Raw genomic sequence first — 23,023 nt, 5'->3', positions numbered from 1 at the left:
ATGTGCTTATTGGTTACTTACATATCTTTGAAGAAACGTCTCATCAAATACTTTGCCTATTTTTTAAATTGGGTTATTTGTCTTTCAATAATCGAGCGTTAGAGTTCTTTACATATTCTGAATATAAATCCTTATCAGATCTATAACTTGCAAATATTTTCTCCTATTCTGTGCGTTGTCTTTTCACTTTCTTGATGGTATTCTTTGCAGCACAAAGGTTTTAAATTTCGATATAGTTAAATTTACCTATTTTTTCTTCTGTTGTGCTTTCATGTCACATCTAAGAAATGACTGCGTCACCCAAGAGTTGATAGTTTTAGCTTTTACATTTAGGTCTATGATCCATGTAGCATTAATTCTTGTTTATGGTGTGAGGCAGTGGGTCCAACTTCATTCTTTATTATTATTTTTTAGCAGTACAGAGGTCTTTTATTTTTTTTACACTTATCATACCATGAATTCATAGGGAATGGGTCCCAGCAGCTCAGGATCCTTCCTGTTGGTTCTCACAGCGTGTGCCTCTCTGGGTGGAGCAGGCTGGCGCTTCAGTCGAACCCAGGTACCTTTCTCTTTGGCTTCCTTCTCTTTTTGATTATTTTCCTTCATGAGCTTCAGGAAGTGAAACTTGACTCAGAGTGCTTCATATGCTCAATATGTACATTCATTCCCTTGGCAAGAATCTTTCCCTTGTTTGTTTACCACAATGCCAATCGTATGCTGGGCAACACTGCAGACTCTTCTAGTTTTGCCATGGGAACATCTGCGGGGCATTCCGTTTTGAAAAGTGCCCATTCCCTTGACATCTACAATATCACTTTTCTTTTAGATTCATATGTTTGTGGCCAAAAACTCTTATATTTTCCAGAAGGCCTAGAGAACATATAGCAGGGGCCTCTCTTCTTCCCCTTTGTGTTAGTCATTTTGGTGAATTACTGGAACATGGTGGTTCCGGCTGAAAGGCCCAATTTCATTCTTTTCATGTGAGTATTCAGTTGCCCTAACACCTTTACATTTGTTGAAAAGACTATTCTTGGCCCATCGTCTTGTCTTGGTGCCCTTGTCAAAAGTCAATTGACCCATAAATGTAAAGGTTTATTTCTGGACTCTTACTGATCTAGATGTCTATTCTTATGCCAGTACCACCTGTCTTGATTACTGTGTAGTAAGTTCTGAGCTTAGGAAACATGAATCTTCCAACTTTGTTCTTCCTTTTCAGGAATATTTTGTCTATTTTGGGTGTCTGCAGTTTACCAGTTTGTCAATTTCTGCAAAAAAGCAAGCTGTGGTTTTGATAGGAACTGAACTGAATCTGTAGCTTAAGTAAGAAATATTGCAATCTTAATGAGTCTCTGATACATGAACACAAGAGGTCGCATCAGTAATATTTTAAAAACCGTCTTTACAATACTTTAATTTCCATCATATGGAAATAAAAAATAAATTAAAAGAACACTATACCATGCACAAAATAATGAATGACTCGACTCTGGCCTACTATTTGTTTGAGTATAATCGCTCATCATTTAGCAAGAGTTACAGAGCTTGCCATACTCTTTTGATTCTAATAATGACATCACTAAAGCTATCACCCAAGGAAATAATTCAAGGGAAAAAATAAGAAAAAATATGCTAAGATATTTATTGCAGTAGTTGCTATCACCGTGAAATACTGGGAAATAACAAGGAAACGGTCAAATAGCCCAACAATTTTCCAACAGGGAAATATCGAATTATTAACACAATGGAAATCTAAATAGTCTGCATACCAGTTATTTATAAAATGTTAAAACATGTAAACATTAGATTTATAAACAAAACTGAACAAAGTCTCATAAAGCACATTAAAGATCACAAAACAATTTGAAGTGAAACCGAATTTAATTATAACCGGACTATTTTTATGAAGTTGCTTAATGTCTTAAAATAAACTATGTGTTTTAAAATGAAAGGCCCTCCTTGTCACATGTTGTGGGACACGCAGAAGGACATGTTGTGACAACCCACTTACTTACATGTGATTCAGCATTCATGCTGCTGTGTAGCAGAATCAGGTTAGCAGAACAGCTATCACGGCCACCTAACAGCAGATTATGCATTTAACCCCTACCCTTCGGACCAGGGCTAATATAGGAAAGGAAAGCTCATCCTCTTATGCACAGTTAGCAGCTCCAGGGTATAAATCCATATTAACCTTCTACTTGCTTTTCAACCCAACAGCCTGTAAAGACAGAGTTAAACTCTAGCAATAGCACATGTATTTAACTTACTAGCAATTTTACTATTATCTTCTTATTTCAGTGAACCAAGTCATTAAACCACACAATATGCATTTATCTCATTGGGAAGTGAAGGCAAATACTTCCTTCATCTCTCCTCAATCTCTCATTCTGTGTACTTCTAAGAATAAATGGCAACCCAATTTTTGTGTGCCTGAAGTAATAAGGAGAACCACGTAGGACGGAGGAAGACAAGACTACACTTAGTAGAACTTCTGGGAATTATTTCTCTTCCTGCATTGTCTTTTTCCTGATCCTATAAATAACAACATTACATCGTGCTGGCCAGGCATGTTGCTCAAACACAGAGGGCAGACTTGCTTGTCAACAGATGCAAAGAAGCACTGCTACCAAATGTTAACATGCCCCAGAGACAGGCGCACGGGCCCAGGCCCTCCTCTGTATTTGGCGCTTCTGCCCTGGACCCTACTCTCCATGACCCCCTAGCCCCACAGGGTCTTCTGTCTCTTTTTCTGTCTGATAAATTAATCACCAGAGGGATCAACCTCCACTTTTCTGTTCCTGCCACAATCGTGAACTCATGGGCTAAAAAAGCCACACAGCCTTCCCACTTATTCTGGGAGCACCAATGAAAAATGTAATTTTATCTTAAAGAAAGTCTATAGAAAGAAAGCACTACAGCCAGTTTTTAAAAGGTACCTCAGACCACTGAAGACACCTGAAATAAAGATGGAATGAGCTCCAGAGACAGGACACACACATGCTGGGATAGAAGAAGTATAAATAAATGCCTTTCACACAGAACCTCATAGGTAATAGAAAATAGGGATAAAACCCCCCACCCTCCTGGAAGGAAACGGGACGTGAATATGTCGAAGTGGTTCCCGCAGATGCTGCTCAGCAGATGCTGCTCATGAAGAATAGAAACCACATCCTACCATATACCTGTCTCAGCAGGACAGGGATGGAGGGAAGGAAACTCAAAGCAGAGGAGCAGACTGTGGAGTGAGAAAGCTGTATTTCTCAGAAAGGACAAAGAAGGCAGCTTCAAATGAGAGATGGTATGATAAGGGCACACATACACATAAAAAGGTGAAGTTCATTATAACTGCTCAGTGTGGCCTCTAGGCCTCGTGCAAACTTCCATTTTGTCCTTGTGAAGTAGTACTGTAGTTGTAATTATTTGAGAGGCAGTTATAGCAAAGTGACTACCAGGCTGCATCTGTGGAGTACAGGGGCTCATGTCTTCTCATCTTGGCACTTCCAGCATGGGGCACAGACGTCATTTAAATCCAATTGCTTTTGATTTCATTTAAATGTATTTAATTCATTTCTGTAGAGTCATACTTCTTTAGCCAGCACATCAGAATCTAAACATCTGATTTGGTACGCTCCTTAGGAGGCCATCCTCTTTATTCTCACTGTCAAGACATTTTGGCACCCTCCTCAGAATTGGCTTTAGAAAATGGTTTGTGTGTCACACGAGAATAGTAGACAGTTCTTGATAACCAATTTCCTTCCTTAACAAAGAAATAATGTCACTCACACTGATCAATGGATTTCCTTCCAATAGACTCATACACTCTCACTCAACAAACATACATTGATGGTCAGTCTCATGCTAGCCCCAGACTTCTGAGTTTTAAAATGCCAACATGCAGGATATTCAAAAAGTATGGGTCCAAGCTCAGAAGATAGTTTCAAAATAGGAGCTCTCAAAGTGCTTGCATAATAGCAACTTCATTAGAATATGTTTATCAACTTTCATTCATTCAAATATTTGAGCACTTATTATAAATACAGATACAGATAGACTAATATTAAAAATTAGTTTTATCACTAGTTGTACCATATAAAGTATATATACAAAACTATGTATATACATAAAACCAAATACATGTATCTGTATATTACATACTACGTAGATTGTTAAAACTGAAGGGGAGGAAAGTCATGCAAAGCTGCATTGTTTAGAGAAAAAAGAGGATAAGAGAAATAAAAAGTTTATTAAAATGTAGGCTTGTCCCTAACACTTTTTAAACAATCAAGAAACACACTCAATCACTCGTTTATGAATGGACTTAGCACTACCATAGTCTTAACAGAATGCAGTGGGGAGAAGCAAAGGCAGTAACGGAAGAGAATTCTTTCTGCAGCCTGGCTAAGAATCAGTCACAAAGAGCAGAGGTGCTCTCCATCCTGAGGTACAAGTGGACTCCACGCATCACCAAAGGTGTAGAAGTTACTACTGTGTCAAGTTAGGCTGTAACAGCAGAAAATAATGAAGCCACTATACAACAAGGGCGATGCAAGTGGCAGGATAGGGGTGGGTATGTTAAAGACAAACTTCCCATGAGGACTCCAAATTATCCGAAAACATGTAAAAAGTTGTTAATGGTATTAGAAAATGCACATAATGTGAAAATAACGAGTATAGGAAAATGAAAACTAACCAGCACATATTGAGCTCGTCACCCTGTATGATAGTAAGCTTACATAAAAGCAGCTATTAAATAATTTTGCAGATTCAGAGTCACTGAAGAAACTAAATCAGTGTCACATGATGCAACTGCCTAAATCAGAGCCCCGACCATGTTCTGTGTTTGTTGATAAAAAGATCTCAAGGGGCCCTATCTCAAACGCTCACTGAGAAGAAAAAGATTCGTTGCAAATTCGTCGACTGAGCCCTGGGTTTTCATAAACTGAGTTGGAACTTTACAGGCCTTACAAAGCCTTTGACAAGAGCCATATACAGCCTCTCCGGGCAGAGTTCCTCATCTGCAAACGAAGGATGTCACCATCTGATAGCTTCCTACAGGGTTACTTGGGAAGATTAATGAAATACTGGTGTCTGGGCACCCTGAGGATAATATCAATAATGTTTCAAGTTCGCCATAAAATCTTTTTATCCTCTGCACCTATGAGAAGGGCCACACAGAAACACTCTTCACTGGGCCCTCAGGCTACAGCTCACTAAACCATCAGTAACCGATCTTTTAGTCTTTTTTTCTTTAAACAAAGTATCAGTTGGGTAAGCAAGCTGCTCACAGTGGAGTTCTAGCATCTACTACTTTATTCAGATCACAAATATCTCCCCTAAAAGAGACTAAATGCCTGCTAAGAGCTATAATGTTGACTGTGTGCCGCCCAAACCGTATTTATAAGAATACTTTGATGGCACTTATGGCTTCCTCATTTCTAGACCCAACTCAGCAACAATGAATGACCCCTTACTTATTGCACTCACTCAGTCCCTAATAAGAATGAATTGTGGCATAAACTAAAACCACACCAAATTAAGTATTTTTATGGGGGGAAAAAGTTATCACTTTAGCTAAAAATTAAGCATTTTTGTTGTAAAATGAAAAATAAACTAAAATGACTAGCATAACAAATCTTGACTTTTACATTTCTATTTAACAGCTTCAAAACCCAGTTTAGAGCATTCACTGAGCAGTGGAGTACAGAGTCCTAATAAGTGCCTGAGGCTATGGTACCTTACTGCTGGGTTGCACACACTTCTAAACTTCAGGCTCTCATTCCCGGTCAGCAAATCTCTGATGAACAACTAAACCTAATATCATGTTCAGTTACTCAAAATGTATGAGGCTTACCCTTTAAGAAATTTACATCTAAGAAAGCACTTACCCTGTACCCAACTTTCATTTCAGAAATGGTCACTGAAGTGGAAAGGCTTAGTCAATTTAAAATTTCCTTTTACAGTGCTATTTCCTCCTGCACAAACCCAGGAGACTAGAGAAACTTTAATAGCCTGAATAGCCTTCCCTACGTGTAGGACCATAACCTGAGCTTGAAAGAAAAGAACACAAACATGTAGACCAGACTGCACAAAAGATTGATCAGAACTGTATTTTTAAGATAGCAAGAGAAAAAAGGGAGAAAAATAACCGAAGGCTCACGAGTTTCACAGAAAATTTGTTTCAAGAAAAGGGGAAGAGGAGGAACTCGGACGTGGGTTTACAATAATTTCGATCCTACTGAGTTTTCTGTTCTGTTTCAATAATAAATTATTAGTATAATTTCAAAAATACAACTTCCATATATGAAGGTGAAGAGTCCTCAGATTTAAGGAGCACTTCATGAAGGAAATAAATTACTGGGGAACTAATATACACTCCACTGCCAACCCCCCAAAATTAGTGAACAAAACACCACCGTGCTCATGAAAGCATTCCTAGGCCAAAATCTTCAAAAGCACTCATGGAGTTTGCTGGGGGCTGACTTCTAGTTCTGACTGTGCTAGCCTGGTTAACTGGAGGACAGAGGTTGTTAAAACCTCACACTGATTCACTACCAGCTGTTGGTGAGAATATGGGTGGTGCACCTAGCATACAGCCACCTTCTTTCCTTTGTATGATTTCTTATAAATATTTTCATTTTTCTTCAAATCCTGATGTCCTCAAGTGAGCAAAGAAAAAACAAGGCACAAAAGAGAAATAAAGTACCTGCTCCCTCCCTCCACTCCCACCCTCCCCACCCCACACAAGGACAGGGCACATTCTGTTTCTGGAATGAGACAGCCTGGCCTCACTTGCTGGGTGAGCTTGAAAGTCACTTAAAGCCCTCTTGGATCCCTGTTCTTTTCTATGAAACGCCGATGACAATTTTGTATCTATGTCATAATGTTGTTCTGGGGATTAAATGGGATAGCAAGTGTAATGCTCCTGGCACAATAGCTAGCCAAATGAAGCACACACACAAAAATAACAAAAGCTACTACAATTTCAAAGTTGATGCTTTCAAAGTTATTGCATTTAAGCAATAACTTGTGCATAAATCAACTGTTAGCCAAGATGAAAATTTAGAAATAGATTGTCAGTAATTCCAAAGAAGAGAAACACTGTATTTTGTGTTCTTCAACTTAGAACAACTAATACTCCTCTGCCTCCAGCTTAGAGCACACCGAACTCGTCTCATTACAGACGCGGACTCTCATCCTGCTTCGCCCACGTCTCCTGAACAGAAGGTAACTGAATAACATCCTGGATTCCTGGAAGAGTCTTTCATAGCACTCGTAAAATGAAAGAAAGGCACAAGAACAAACTATTCCTTGGCCTTAGGACATTCAGGCTCATAGCGATACTAGTCCTCAAGCAAGAATTATACATGTGATCAACAGAGGCTTTAAAAAGTTGGGGAAGGCACAGTACCTCTAATCGTTGTATGCGTCCCTTGAAAAACATGAAGAGGGAAGAATTGGGATAAGCAGCTTCTTTTTTGAGAAGAATTTCCTTTGCTTCATCCAGGCCTGCTTTGTTATCACTGCCATCCAAGGCGAAAAACGGGCGGACTACAGTATGATACCAGAGCAGAGCTAATCTAAAGGAAAAGGGAGAGAAACATTGAGCAAAAGACTTTTCTTATGGAGCTTCTACTTTTCAGAACACCAGTATGTGCTCGTCCAATGTACAATCCTTCCACAGGCAGTTTCTGAAGTAAAACCAGAGTATCTTTCCCCCTTTTAATTTTATCAATATTTGGAAAACTGCAACTTTGACACAACATATAAACCAGCATACTCCCTTCCACCAGGTGAGAAGAGAATCAGATGATAGAAGCATTTAGCTCCTCTGAGGCTTCTAGATGAATCTCTGACATAAATCTCTGAATTCTACATTTTATTCATCAGTGCATAAATTAGAAACAATAACTAGTTACCGTGAATTTACTGTCCTCTCATAATAAAAGCATTACCTTTTACAAATGGAAAAATGTTTTCTCCTGTGTTCACAAAAGTTATACTAAGCCTCAGAATCTGAATTTAAATACAGGAGCCACAGACAAAATTTATGCTTCATTGGGTTATAATAAATGAGAGTACCACATAAAAGGCTCTTTCTCTGGCCTTTGAGGATGCTCAATTTAAAAAAACAAATAACTAAATCAGTCACTTCAAACTCACCCGTTTCAAGAAAAATGCCATGTTAAAATAGGTAAACAAAATACACTCATTGGGATCTGCTTTAATGAATAGACAAAAACGTTTTAACCAACGCAACACAGATTTTTACCTAAATGCGTTTCAAGCATGCTCATAAATTTAGTTCTTGTCTGGAGATCAGGTTAATTTATATTATTAATTTAATTCATTCCTTTCTCAGAAAATAAAAAGATATAAATAGACAAATTATCACAAGTTAAAAATCTGTTAAGTCAAATTGATAAGGACCACTGTTTGTGTAATTTAATGAGTCTGGGGAGGAACAAATATCTTTGAAATAAAAATTAATGATCTTCTTAATAGCTACCAAGTAATTAAGAGTTAACATCCAAAGTTCTCAATACTGACATGAGTAGAACTAAAGCTCACTAAGATTCTCTGTGATATCAACATTTTTTGGAAAAATTTTGATAAGTGGTAAATGTCAAAGGATATCTAGTATCTGGTAAAATTACACAAATTGCAAATGGTAGATATTTACCAGATTGGAAAAAAACATCATGTCATTTTTAACTGATGGAGAAATGGGCGAATCCTTGCTGTGGACAGAACAGTCTTCTGTTTAAATAACTGTCATTTAAGTTTAGACTGAACAACTTAGTACAACTCGATTTAGTTGAATAGCACAAAATATCCAAGCCACATGAAAGAGACCAATGGACTAACCAGATTCATCAAGGAAAACTATCCAATATGAAGATAAAAGAATAAAAATTTCAGAATCAGAAAAAAGTCTGATCAATGTTGGTATCCCTTAAGTCCAAAAATCAGAATCATGCATCTCAGTGATCATGGTAAAGGTCACAAAAACTGCTTATAAAATCATTTCAGCTTGAAGAATAGGATCATATTTACCAGTTTAAAACACAGGACTCATGAGACTTAAGAACAGTGCCTTGTTCTCCAAAGGCAGCTCATAAACACCACCAAAAACACAGTCCTTGACATGACAGTAAAAGACGTAAGTCATGGCATCATGTCAACCAACCAGGCATTTTACCTGAAGTCTCCTTTAAAGGTTTTGATTGTTGTTCACTTACTTTCAACACTATATTATCTACCAAAGCATTGCAATATAGCTACTCACGTAGCTAAAGGGGCCTTCATGTCCTTACTTTCGCTTGCATACATCAGTGAAGAAAGCCCCTGTAGGCGGTCTCCAGGAAAACCCAGCAGGTTGATGATTTTGAGCAGGTTTGGGGGCACCATGGATATGCAAAGGTGAAAAAGGCCATATCCAAAGCTAACAGCACCTTTCAGTCTGTTTAGAGACTCCTCAGACACCCCTTCAGTCACAATGTGATTATCATTTGCAGCATCAGAAGTCAAGGGCTCTTCAGTTAGCTTCTTCTGATACAGTTCCTGGAGGGCATTGATGTCCAGATAGCATTTATTGTAAATCTTCCAGGCTTTCCTAAGGATCCACCCACCTTTTATATACGCTATAAGAGAAAGGGAGAAAAGCATGAAAAAAATAAGCATTCAAAATAATTTTCCTGTATTAGTAATAAGGGATAGTGAAGAACCACCTGAAACTCAAGCAAAATTTTAAAAAACAAAATAAAAATTATCACCTATCATTGCATCTGGTTCTTCACAGGGCTTAAATTCTTTACTTGTTGTCTGTTTCCCTTTACTACACTGGATGACCCCTTGGCAAAAACCATGCATTATTTTGTTCACTATTGTACCAAGCCCCCCACACATTAGCTAGGTCATAATATATAATGTATACTGAATGAAAGAATGACGAATGATGACGAGCATGCAAGTATCACTTGAATCTGACTTTTTCCCCATGCATTCTGTGACACATAAACCTCCACTGCATCTCTGAACGTCCAAAGTGCTTTCCTGATAACCCTCTTTTATTAACTCTTCCATTTGTCTACCCTGTGTTTCATTCCCCCTCGAGAGCAAGCTCTAAGTCTAATTCACTACTAAATTTATACCCAGGCACCAAACATGGAGACTTGCCCCAAAATAAAACAAGCAAACAAAAACAATATTTATTGGGTGAAGAAATGGCCAGTTTATTAATAAAAAAGTCATTAGTGTTAAATGCAGAAATGCAAAGAATCCCCAATTCGTCTCCATCTAATGTCTACTACTGGCTTAACCACCCCTTATTAGGATGGCTGTATTTGGTGTATGACAGCAATGCTCACATACTGTCCCAGCCTAGAGAGATCCAGTGAAGGATGGTGGCAAAGAAGAAGCTACTTCACACCAGAGGGGGAAAATCTGTTATTTTTAAAGCTGTGTCCATTAGTTCCCTGAGGGCAATTTTCTTAAAAGACCCTTCCTGGGAACATGTGCCACAAAGACGACTTCAGAGAGAAGACCTGGGAATCAACCCACTCTATGCCTCTGGCCCCTCTCAGATAAGCCCTCAGGTCCCATCCCAACCTTTCCTCCTGCAAACGTTTTTCTCTTCTGATGAGGAAGGGAAGGGGGAGATGATTTATTTATGTTTATCTGAGGGCATCGTCACCCCATTTTTAAGAAAAAGGTCTTCTGCAGGGATTTTTCTGTAAAAGTATTCTCTTGTAAGTGCAGAAGAGAGCGTATCCACTTGGCACTGTTACCAATATGGCACCAACACTCTGACCTCAACGTACAAACAGAAGACAGCATAAACCAATCCTACATTTCCAGGACCTTTAGAACAACAGGAAAGAAGTTTTGAAAGAGTTATTTTTAAATTACAGAAAATGTATAACATAAAATCTGATATCTAAGGGTCCAATCGCTGAACTGAAAGGGATCTAAGAATTCATGGTACGTGCAGAAAAGAGTTAACACAGCAGGCTTACTGCTATCCTTTGAAAGACCTGCTTACATTGTTGGTCCTCGGCTGATATCTGGGAACTTGGATTTGGGAGGGTTCCCACCATTCACAGAACTGATAAGAGTGGCTCGCTGTGCCTATACTGTTGGTACAAACAATGTCTTTTATGTTGAACACCTGCTTTCCTTCTGGCAGTCTGGAATTTGGGTACATGCAAAGCACAGGGTGCCTACATGGAAGCGTCCCATAAAAATTCTGGACCCTGAGTCTCTAATGAGCTTCTAAGTCGGTAACATTTCACCTGTGTTGTCACACTCATTGCTTTGGGAATTAAGCACATCCTCTGCAACTCTACTGGGAGAGGACCCTGGGAAGCTTGTGCCTGATTTTTCCTGGACTTCTCCCCCTGCACTATTTTGTTTGCTGATTTTGCTTTGTATCCTTTGCTGTTAAAGATCAAAGCCATGAGCAGGATTATAGGCTGAGTCCTCCAAGCAAATCATTGAACCTGAGGGTCTTGAGGACCCCCAATCCATGGAATCAAGCTATTATTCGACTTAAATGTATTAATTTTCTGACAAATAATGACCGTATCTCCTATGAGATCACAATTCAAAACATAATCATTCTACAAGTTCCAGATTCTTAATGTCCTATAGCCTAAGTGCAGTGAAAAGAATGCTATAAGACAGGATGAACGAGCAAACCAAATCACTCTATAAAAGCTTTTTTAGAAAGAGAACTATTTTTATAACTTTGTAATTATAAAATACATGTTTGAAACAATGTATTTACATTCAGTTCAATTTAACAAAAACATTTACTGAGCACATACTACATTTCAGGCACTGAACAAGAAATGACACAAATCCTGCCTTCAGGAGTCTCAGTGACTTTTCCCCTCCTAAATAGAAATATTGTGGGAAAGGAAAGGTTTGAGAAAACTCTGGAGCGTCTCTGTATGCTAGCAAAGTGTTTCGGTCATTCAAATATGTGCACAAACATGAAAGATGACTCTCAGTTATGATCCAAAAAGCCAAAAACTGAATAGGAAAATGTAAAAAGAAAACAATGGGAAACTAACATATATTCTTGAAATAGGAAACTAGCACACATACTTGAGAACACAAAAGCAACTGGGATCTAACTGAAGTGAAATAAACATTGGCTATGAATTTTAAAAAATGAAGGAAAACTTGCAAAACCTTAAAAATATTAATCAGCTATTAAGTTCCCATTTTGGTTTAGGACTATGCTTGGCACCTGAGGAACACAAAAGAACTATAAGGTACAAATAATATCAGCCCTCCAAATGCCCACAATAAAATTAGAAAATAAAACAAATAAGAAAATAAGTGTGTATGATAGGACTATATTTATGTATATGCTCCACTGGGTAATACACAGAAAAATGAAAACAGTGTTGACATTATGAATAATTTTTTTTTTTTAATTTCTGTTTTCTCACTCGATTGTTTTCTATGTAATAAATACATAAATTAGAAAGCACAAATTAAGTATTGCAAGATTTTAGAAGGAAACTTGACGCCCTTCTATCCCCATGCCTAACTGGAAATTTAGAGGGGAAAATGTAACTCCATTTTTCATCCTGCATTTTCCAGGCTACTGTAGTGTTATTAAGGAAGTGAAGCTGCCATTAAGGGGAAGGCAGGATTCCAGGCGAGAGAAACAGGAATGTGGGTATGGAGGCACAGACGGACAAGTTGTTTACAGGCAGAGCCAAAAGGGGCACTGGGACAAAAGGGTGTAGGGATGGCGTGCTCTGATGATGGCGGCCCCTGCTGTCCAGCTGAGGAAGGACACCTGCACAGAAAAGCAGGGAATTTGTACAACTGGGGTTGAAGGGACTAGTGCTAGGGAAACCATCCAGATCTCAGGTGAAGAGTTACAGAAAAGGATGGTAGCAATAGAAACAAATATAAAAATCCACCAATGCCAACTTCACAGACTCAGTTAATGAAACAAAGCAACATGATAAAAACTCCATTTTTAAATGAAATGAAATGAATTCAACATGTCTTTGATTGCTTGCCTAAGAGAGGCGTTTAGGTGCCCGTTGTTTAAAAGGACATGTTAAAATCTATAATGCCTTTAATTTGAGCCAAGTAAATAGAGCCCAAAGCTTTGACTAAATCAAAGATTAGAAACTGAAATATGTGCAAAACGAAGTGAATGCACATGTAGAGGGAGATTTTGTTTTTACAACTTTGTAAGTTCACCTTGGCACTGAGACAGGTATCCCAGGACTTGTTCTACTACTCCCAGTCCTAAATACTGTGACTAAAACGTCTGAGGACAGACAGACCCTGAGTGGATGAGCAAAGGCTGAGTGAGGGTCAGGGCAGGGCAGGCAGCAGACAGCACCTCAGCTCCTGCAGCAGGGACTCTTAGCTCAATGGCCTATCAATGTGGTCTGTAAGCACACATCTTCCCAACAAGCAGAGAAAGCAGTAGTCAAGAGCCCACTCTCCGCACAGCCTTCCATATGACTCTTTGGAAAGGTCAAATATAAATCATTCAGCCAGTATTATCTGTGCCTGTGGAGGAAGACACAGAGAGCAGAAAACCAAAGACCATTTGCGATCCCCTACTGGTGCCAGCTTTAATCAGCTGGGACATGTAGGGGAGAGAGGAAACCCTGTCCCCATGAACGGGCAGGGGTGAAGTGAGGGGGTTCTTCCTGGGAAAGGGCAAGAGTTGTCTGGTAGATGAAAATATCAAGTTATCCCAAAGTGAGTTTGGAAAAAAATTTGTAGATGTTTCAGCAGAGATTGTATCTGGTGAGAGTGCGCCTACCATAGCATTCTGTTTGTTCACTTGTTCTAGATGAGGCTGGTTATCCCTAAAAGGGAAGGTAAATTGAGGCTTGCCTTTTCTATTATCCACATAATAGACTTTGAAAGGGAAAACAGATGATTTAGTTTGAACTAGGTATTATTATCTTTACCCTGTCAACAGACTTCCAATAGACTCACTTCTCCAATCCCAGCTATTTTGGGGGCTCCTTAGGGTTCAATACCATGCATCTCTTTCCTGAATGGCATCACCCTTCCTGTAATTCACATATTACAAACCCCACATGTGCTAGGCAAGGGCACTATATCAGGTGCCAGGGACACAGGGAAGAAAATGGACTTCCATTCCTTATAAGCCTGCTCAGGGACAGAATCAGGGATCCTTGATCTCCCCAGGCCAGGGATTAGGAACTGCTCATACCCTGTGCAACCTCTATGACTAACTTACATGTCTACGGGTTAAAGTACCGAGGAAAGAGTAAGGATTTGGAATATATAAGATGGAGTCATTTTAACCAAGCTGTTAAAATATTGCCATTACAAATATTGAAGCATGAGGAAATACTCCATTCTTGTTCTAACTAGCCTGGGAACTTAATTTTTTTTTAACTTTCCAGTCTTACATCAATGCCTGGATATACATCTGGACCTCCAGGTAACTTTCTAATTACCCACTGAAGGACTCACATATTCAGGCCACCTGGTTACCCCCTGAGGACTCATGTATCCAGACCTGATTGCACCCATCTTCAAACCACCTGGCATCCATCATCCTGATGGCCTGACATCTGAGCGATAACCATCCTGTACCAATCCTAGGGCTAAGAATGCAGGGCTGATCATTCTCAAGAATGTACTTTTTACTATAAGAACTTTTAACTTTTCTTTCTTCTTTGGAATACTTCTGGATTTTTGCCAAGCTGGGTATTTCTAGCAAAGCCTCCAGACTCTCTTTAAGTTTGTTGCACAGTTATCACTGTGAATTATAATGTTTTTACTCCTCTTTTTTCCCTTCTAAACCATCAGTTCCCTCAGGGAAAGAGCTACATCTCCCTCATCTCTAGACTATTAGCACCTATCACCTTGCAGTGTCTGACACATAGTAAGTGCTCAATAAATATGAGGAAAGAGACTGCAGGTAGACACAAGTCCCTCCCCTCAAGGAGTTTACAGCCTAATACTGTGGCAGACATGTAAATAAAATTTGTATTGCTGTGCTATGAATGCTCTGACTGGCTATGTACAGGGTACATGCAGAGCAACAAAGGTCTGATGATGAAGTCAGCGAGGAAGGAGTCCATGAAGTAAGTTGGTCTGGGCTCACCTGGATGGGCAAGAGAGAAGCATAAACGGGCTGGGGGAGTTCCAAGCTGAGGGTAGTCTGCACAAAGACATGAGGCAGCAAAGGGCATTCAGGGCACTGCAAGGAGCTCTGCTTAACTAGATGCGGTGGCGAGAAGGCAGGGAGGCTGGGAAGGGAGCCAGGTCCCTACATGCCTCCTGAGGAAGGAATTTGGACTTTACCTTGTAGGTAACGCAGAACAGCTAAGTGTTTAAAGCACACATGTATCAAGTTTTAGAAAGATGGCTCCATTGGCCACATACAGAATGTGGCCTGGAGAAGCATGTGAGTCAACAGCAGGCAGTTATACGAATCCAGGGGCTACTTCCTTAGGGCCTGGGAGAAAGTAGGCATGGGCCGTGAGGGAGAAGGCCTGAGAAACTCCGGCTTCTCAGCCACTTGGAGGGTGGTGGCTCAGGTAACCAAACCTAGGTGATGGGAAAATGGTGAGAACACTAGGAATTCAGGTATGACATGGCTCAGTGGCTGGTTCTGTCATTAACAAGCTGTGTAAATCGTTCATCCTCAACCAAATCATTCAGCCTCAACTGCCTTACCTGTAAAATAAGGCAAACAATTTGAGGAAAATTTATTGTTCATATATTATGCCAAACAAAAAGTCAGACATGGGGCCTGTCATGCAGGGTGCCATGCAGGGTCTCAGCTCCCGCTCCCCACATAAGAATGCAGGACATGGTGAGGCCAAAAAGGAACACCCATGGAGCCACAGATAGGGGAGTCATACCACTATAGTCTCGCTGGCAGCTGGGTTGGAGACACAGGAAGCAGGATCCACACGATCCACAACCCACCGTCTGCTTCTCTCTGTCAACCAACCCCACTTGCTAGCTGCAATCTGCCGTGCTAACTGCAATCCACTTTTGCTACCATCTTCTTGCTAGCCCCTATTTTCTGCTAGTGTAGCTACGGCAGTTATATTAGTGGCCAATGGCTCACTGGTTACAGCTGACGGCCAACTAGCCACAGCTGATGGCCATCCAGTCACAGTTGGTGGCCATTTACTACCTTAGCCAGCACCTTTCCACATGAGGGCGAGAGCTGCACTCCTGCCTCTGTCCCCACAGGGCCTATCTTCAAGTTCACAAGGAAATAAAAGAAACATAAAAGAAGGTGGCAAGTGCCATAAAATAGGTTTTAAAAATAATTTCTTTTTATTACAAAAGTAATTAATATATGTTCACTGAAACAAAAGGCCCTGAATATTAAAAAGATACTTACAAAGTAGTATGGGAAAATGAAGAGAGATGGAGCAATTCATTATAAAGAAGATCAAATGAGGTAAAGGACAAGAACTGTAATAAAAGTGTGAAGCATGACAAAATTCACACACACTCATGTCTACCTGGAGCTCAGGTAAGCGTGTGCACCCCCACCCACTCTGTGCTACCCACTCAAGGGGTAGGGGAGGGGCACCTATAACAAACATCCCAAGAAGGAGTTTCTCCCCCAAGAAAATTATCCATCAAAAATGTTTTCTAAGAAATGGACCCCAGCGAAGAAGTGCATAAATATTTTATAGTTTAATAAACCAGTGTGTTTCTGAAAGGCAAATAAAACCCACTTTTGGTTATGTTTGTTTGAAACAAATACTGAGCTATTCATAAAGCAAATGACTACTATTTACATTTATTAGAAACTGAGGTTCTCATGCATGTCAGAATTTTTATTTCAATATCAATATTACATTCAATAAACACTATGGCTTCAGGAAGAACCAAGAGCACTGCTAAAAATCTATGATAAACAGGATTAAATAATTAATTAGCATCAACCTACTGGGAGAATGCATAAAGGCCATTTTACAAGGTAATTTGTTAAAGAAATACAGTTTATGGATGAAATATAAAAATAGGTTTGAAATGAGAAACAAAAACTCATAGACACAGACAATAGTTTAGTGGTTACCAGAGGGTAAGGGGGAGGGGAGTGGGAGATGAAGGTAAGGGGGATCAAATATATGGTGATGGAAGGAGAACTGACTCTGGGTGGTGAACACACAATGGGATTTATAGATGATGTAATACAGAATTGTACACCTGAAATCTATGTAATTTTACTAACAACTGTCACCCCAATAAATTAAAAAAGAATTAAAAACAAAAAAAAAAATAGCTTTGGCTTCACTAATAACAAAAACAAACAAAAAAAGCAGAGAATATCTGAATATCTGAGATGAATTATTAAATAAATTACAGAATGTTCATATGATAAACCAATATGCTATTTGTTAAAATTATATTTTGAAACTGAGTTACAGGGGAAATATGTAAAATATAAACTAGGAGGGAAACGTAGGATACAAAACACTATAGATTCGATTTTGGAAAAGAAATACAAAAAAACATAAAACAGATTATTACAGATCAATAAAGAGAGTGATTTTTCTCCAAGTGGTGAGATTAGTGATGACTTGCTTTCTTTCTTATTTTTCTCTATTTTCCAAATTCTCTTTAACAATATAGAGGGTATCAAAAAAATGTATACACATTTTAAGAAAGGAAAAAACTTTATTTAAATTGTAACTCTCAATATATACCGATAACAAAAGATGAATACAAGTCATACGTACACATTTTTTGGCACCCCCGGTATTTAGTAATTTTATAATCCGAATAATTTAAAAATAAATACTACTAACTGGTAATACTAAATTTCATGAGGGCAGGGACCATGGCCTCTGTTTGCTCATGTAACACAGTGCCTAGCACACTGTATGTACTCAATAATTATTTGTTGAATGGACCAATGAATAAACAAATGAAGGTCAGATACACCCTCTTAAAATTTTTGTATACTTTCAGACTGATAGAAGAGTTGCAAGATTAATACAAAGAATTCCCAGATACCCTTTCCTCTGATTCCCCAAATATTTTACTACATTTGATTTAACCTTCTCTCTTAACAGATTTTTTCTTAATGGCTAAAATTAGCTCCTTAAAAAGGTCCTTGAGTATCAGGAAAAAATACAAAATCACAGATCACACCAGAGCTCCTGTCTTAGCACAAGAGGTCCAGAAAGTTCTGTTACTCTTTTACATATATGTCAGTATGGAGCTCCAATGGGGACCTTAATATTATTACATTATAGAAAATTCACATGAGCTATAAGCCCTCGACCATATAAATAAGTTATTGGGAGAATCCTGAGAATTAAAGAGAAAAAAAAGATTAAACCAAAGCAAAGGCCAAAGTACAATCATAGAACATATTTAAAGAAAAGGATAGATTCTAGGAAGTCCAAAATTTGGAAAAATAATAGTTAGATTCCACTTTTAACCTGAGCCAAATAAAAACAAAGCATCCTCAAGTATGAGATAGAGAGAAAAGAATTGAAGAGAACTAGTTTCTGGGAGTCTAGTAAGGAACGTGTGTATTATAACTTAGCAGCAATATACCCTTCTTAATTCAAGGGTTGGAAGAAAATGCTTTTCTGATTGTGAATTTTAATTGATTTCCATTTTGAATTTTCATTTTCCCCCCAAGTATCCTATCTACCAAAGTGGCAGATTTCCACTGTCAGTATCAGAGAGGCACACAGCCACATAAGCAGAAGAATTAGTGTCAATGTCAGGCAGTCTTACAGCGAGCTATTAGAAAGTCACTGTGAGTCTATATTACTCAAGACACTAAAGCTAGAAAACTGGGAAAAACATTTTCCTTGAACAAATTAATTAAGAAATTAGTTTATATCCCTTTCTAAAGGTTGTTCAAATGTAGATCATTCAAGTGTATATTAGGAAATCTTTAGTATGTGCTCAGGTCTTCAATAACAATTTCCAGAAAAATTTAAATTTAAACTAGTTATATTTAGGTGTAAAGGTTATTATCACAACTTTATTCCCACCAGAAAAATCTATCTAAAAATCAATCCATCCATCCATCCATCCATCCATCCATCCATCCATCCATCCATCCATCCATCCATAGTAATTTCCATCCATCTACTGGTAATTTCTCTAAGTATGACAACTATCTTGAGACAAGAGGATGAAACAGACTTTGGTACTAAAAGTACCAAACACTAAACACACCTTAAGCAACTGTGGTTTCAATTTTCCAAGTAATAAATCAGTATCGTGACCCAAGAGGTGCCACACATTTTCAAAGACTGAGATATGAGGCGTTCTAAAGAAAGATTACTACCCATTGTGTTCACTGAATAGTGAAAGCTATTAAAAACAATGCTTCAGCATACCTGACAATTCTTGTTTTACAAACGAGAGCACAGCCAGGTAAACTTGACAGTCGGCTATGATTATCTGCCTCTGAAGCCGATCAACCATAGAAGGGGTAGATTTTCGGACATCAACCTGTTTGGTGGGAAGAAAGCACACACTGATTAAGTCACGCACAAAAACAATACTCCTTCCATACAATCATTAGTTTATTGTGCAAAATAATTTCGCTGAAACAAGGCAGTTACTGAAAGCCAAGACCAAACTGATACCATGAGCCTGGTAGTTCTATATTCCCATTTGGTCTAGCTTTGCTTTGATAACAATATAATGCTGAAAAGCATTATAACTGAAAGACATATTCTAAATGATAAAAACTAAGCTCATGGAAAACATAAAAGCCAACAGAGAACTTCAGAGTTTTACCTTTTTTAAAACAATGTAAGTTGTTACTTATCCAAAATAAAAATCACTAAAGATATAAAACATTCCCCAAAGTAGATAACCTGAAAAGCCACTTTGAGGCCATCTACCTTCAGGAAAGATTGATATTAGGGTTCATTTCTCACTGGGATGTGAGGGTTAGAAACTGATTACATTTTAAGTTGGGAGAAGACACCCTGGAATTAAAAATTAGCTTTGAATTAATCAGATGCCGAACTTGAAATTTAAGTCATAACCTCTAAGCTGACTACCTCTATAAAATACTAGTTTATAGCCCTCACTAATGGTTGCTAAAATGTAGGTCATTTAAGTATTTTAGGAAATTCTCCATTTTAGGTCTTCAAAAATAAATAAAATAAGCAAAAAAAACCCAAAACCCTATTTTTTATAAGTTATTAGTCTTTATTGTAAAGACTGTTTCTAAATGAAGAAACATCATTCTGAAATAGAACACTGCATTCTTAATACAAAGTAAATAAGCAAAATAGCTTTCATACGCTTTCACAATGATATAAAAAATGAGAGGATTTTTGCAAATATGACCATAGTATACACAACAAAATGATCAGTTTGCCTTTTTTCTAGGTTAGCATAATTTATCATGGTCACAGGTGTTCATGATTTAGTCCCAGTACTCATTGCTTTGTTTGCTTAGGTAAAAGTCAATCTATTGATGCTTTGGTTTCTTTGCTTGTAATAATACCTACTCTGCAGGGTTGTTGGAAGGGCTAATAAGATACTGCATGTGACAATGCTTTTTAAATTGCAAGGACCCATTACAAATGTTAAATATTAACATATATGCTAGGCATGATACTAGATACTGAGGACAGACATGTAAATAAAGGTATAGTCGAATGAGGGAAGGTTGATCTTATTACCATGTAATGTGTAGTAAGCGCTCTGAAGGACAAAGTGTAAGGACCTACGAGAACCCATAGGAGACACAACAAGGTTTGGGGGCTCAGGCAAGAGTCCTTGGAGAAAATGACATTTCAGATGAAGTAAAGAATGAGTATGAAGCAGGTCAAGAGGGAGGGGAGTGTCCTAAGCAGAGGAAAAGTAAGTGCCAAGGCAGTCACATTAAGGAGCTTGGACTTATTGCAATGGCAATGGTGGGGGACAGGGACACTGAAAATGAAGCCAGCAACATATTATTTGCATTTTAGTGACTGTATTATGGAGAATGAATTAGATAGCCATAAGAGAAGAGGAAGAAATGCCAGTGAGGGCTGTCTTATGAAAGTAGAGTTGGTGGCTGACAGGGAAATGGCAGGAGGAGGGGGAGAAGTAGATGAATTCAGGCGGTATTTAAGAGAGTCAACAGGACTTGTACATTGATTAGATGCCAGGTTTGGAGAGAGTGCGATCAAGAGAAACTGTGGCCTTTCTGGAGCATTAGGACACAGCACACTCGGCCCATCAGTGGCTTTTTCATGGTGGACATCATAAACAAGAGCAGAGGTGAAGCAACCTGGACTGATATGAAGGAGCAGAAAAGACAGGTGGCTTTTGATGACTATAACCAACAGTCTGATTTGTGAGCTAAATAAGTGACATACGTGAGACCCCTGGGTACTCCAGAAATACAGGGGTAGGAGGCTACCTCTCCAAAGCCTAGAACTTTAGCGCTGAAAAATCAAGAAAAGTGGATTATGGTTATTATTGTGACTTTATTTGTAACCAAAGGCTGGTGAGGCCTGGGAAAGGTAGGTAAACAGCTGAATTCCTGAATTATGCCAAAATGTACTGTATATGAATTGCATATATGAAAGCCTGATTTCAAAGCCCTTGCTACGTGGCCCATTATGGAAGACGATAATGTTAAGATACCTTAAGAACGTGCACTGAATGGCTCTAATGACTGAAGGGGGCTTCTCTTGTTTTAAGAAATACATTTTACATGATCAAAAGCCCTAAGAAACACTTGGTGCTTTCAGCTATATTCTAAATACCAAAAACTAAGGAAATGAGCAATGTTTTAAATAAGTGGCACACAGTTCGTAACCTAAGGGTATAGTACTTACATTCTTCTTAATTTTATTCTTGATTGTTTCAAGTACTCCAGCCTCTTCACTTTCGCACAGCTTTTCTGTAGTTTTTAAGTCATCACATGCCAACTGCATCTTTTCTTCCTCAAATGTCATCATGGCATTCTTCCAAGAAAGAAATAAGGAAGGAATGAATGAATCAGTAAGTGTGTGAAAATTTAGACCAATTTATTAGGAAACATCAGTTAGTAGGTGTTCTTTGAAAAATCTGTCTTTTCAGGGGCAATTCCAATGGGTTCACTTACAAAGAACTCACTTTATAGCGACTACAGTGAAAAATTCCACTGACAGCTTGTTTCCATGCACCTGATTCTGGTAGATTTTTTCAGGTCACACTTGACTGGGTAGGGGCAATCCCTTCTCTGTTGAAAACCTGCTACTTTCACCAAGTAGGACTGAGTTTTCTGCGATGATGGGCTACAGGGGCACAGCCAGTCCACAAGGGTCTTGGAAGGCCCTAATGAACTCACTGGATGTAGCTGTCCATTGCCTACCACGTTCAGCCAACCGCTCCGGGGCACTCTAGGCCTCCTCAGCAGGACTCTAACCTACTTTTCCACTCTAGCCAAACCAAACCACAGATACCTTTGCCCACGTCTCCCCACCATATTCTTTTTCCTAAGCAAATCTCAACCCTGCCACAGTCCCCCTCCCCACCCACCTCTTCCACCCAGCCAAACCTCTGGTTGTGTCGCACTGATGTTACAATACTCACCCACCCAGTACCATTTTCCTTAAGGTAGGAAACTATATTTTCTTGTAAACAGTAGGCCTTAAAAATTTTAAGGAAATAAATAGCTTGAATGAAAATCCATGTCAGCAGAAGCTGGTCTGGTGCCTGAGGCTGGGAGCTGCCAGGCTGTGCACACCACACCCATTTACTGATTTCTTTCTAAATTTGGGATCTACATGCTTTTACCATTTTACTTCTCTGGGTCTCTACTCATAACTTTTTTTTTTTTGTTACTATATAATTCTATGATTTTTTTTTTAAATTATGTGTTTGAAAGTAGTTTATGTGATGTGTTTCTGAAAAATAAAAAGCATGCAATTTTTCACATTGCCCAATTTACTTTAAAACCTAACTGCAACCTATTCCTTCAATTCATAAATAAATTACATTTTAAAATGCAATAGTAACTGACAAACTTTAGCTTTACTAATTTAACTTGTCTTCCAGTCCA

General features: G+C 38.6%; 1 protein-coding gene across 1 annotated transcript in view; it reads right to left on the bottom strand.

Annotated features, from left to right (window-relative positions):
• The window catches only part of TTC39C (tetratricopeptide repeat domain 39C), a 98,589-nt gene that overhangs the window by 24,653 nt on the left and 50,913 nt on the right, over positions 1-23,023 (bottom strand). Inside the window, exons 3-6 of the mRNA XM_074340220.2 lie at positions 21,816-21,944; positions 19,365-19,479; positions 9,287-9,641; positions 7,409-7,577 (exon numbers count right to left, since the gene is read on the bottom strand). Of these exons, the coding sequence (XP_074196321.1) occupies positions 7,409-7,577; positions 9,287-9,641; positions 19,365-19,479; positions 21,816-21,944 (768 nt within the window). The remainder of the gene's footprint in view (positions 1-7,408; positions 7,578-9,286; positions 9,642-19,364; positions 19,480-21,815; positions 21,945-23,023) is intronic.

The sequence above is a fragment of the Rhinolophus sinicus genome, chromosome 4 (assembly GCF_057876585.1).
Source record: "Rhinolophus sinicus isolate RSI-liver-muscle chromosome 4, RSI-T2T, whole genome shotgun sequence".
NCBI classification, from domain to species: domain Eukaryota; kingdom Metazoa; phylum Chordata; class Mammalia; order Chiroptera; family Rhinolophidae; genus Rhinolophus; species Rhinolophus sinicus.
The sequence above is the reverse complement of the archived record's forward strand: the minus strand, read 5'-3'. Positions and strand labels throughout refer to the sequence as shown.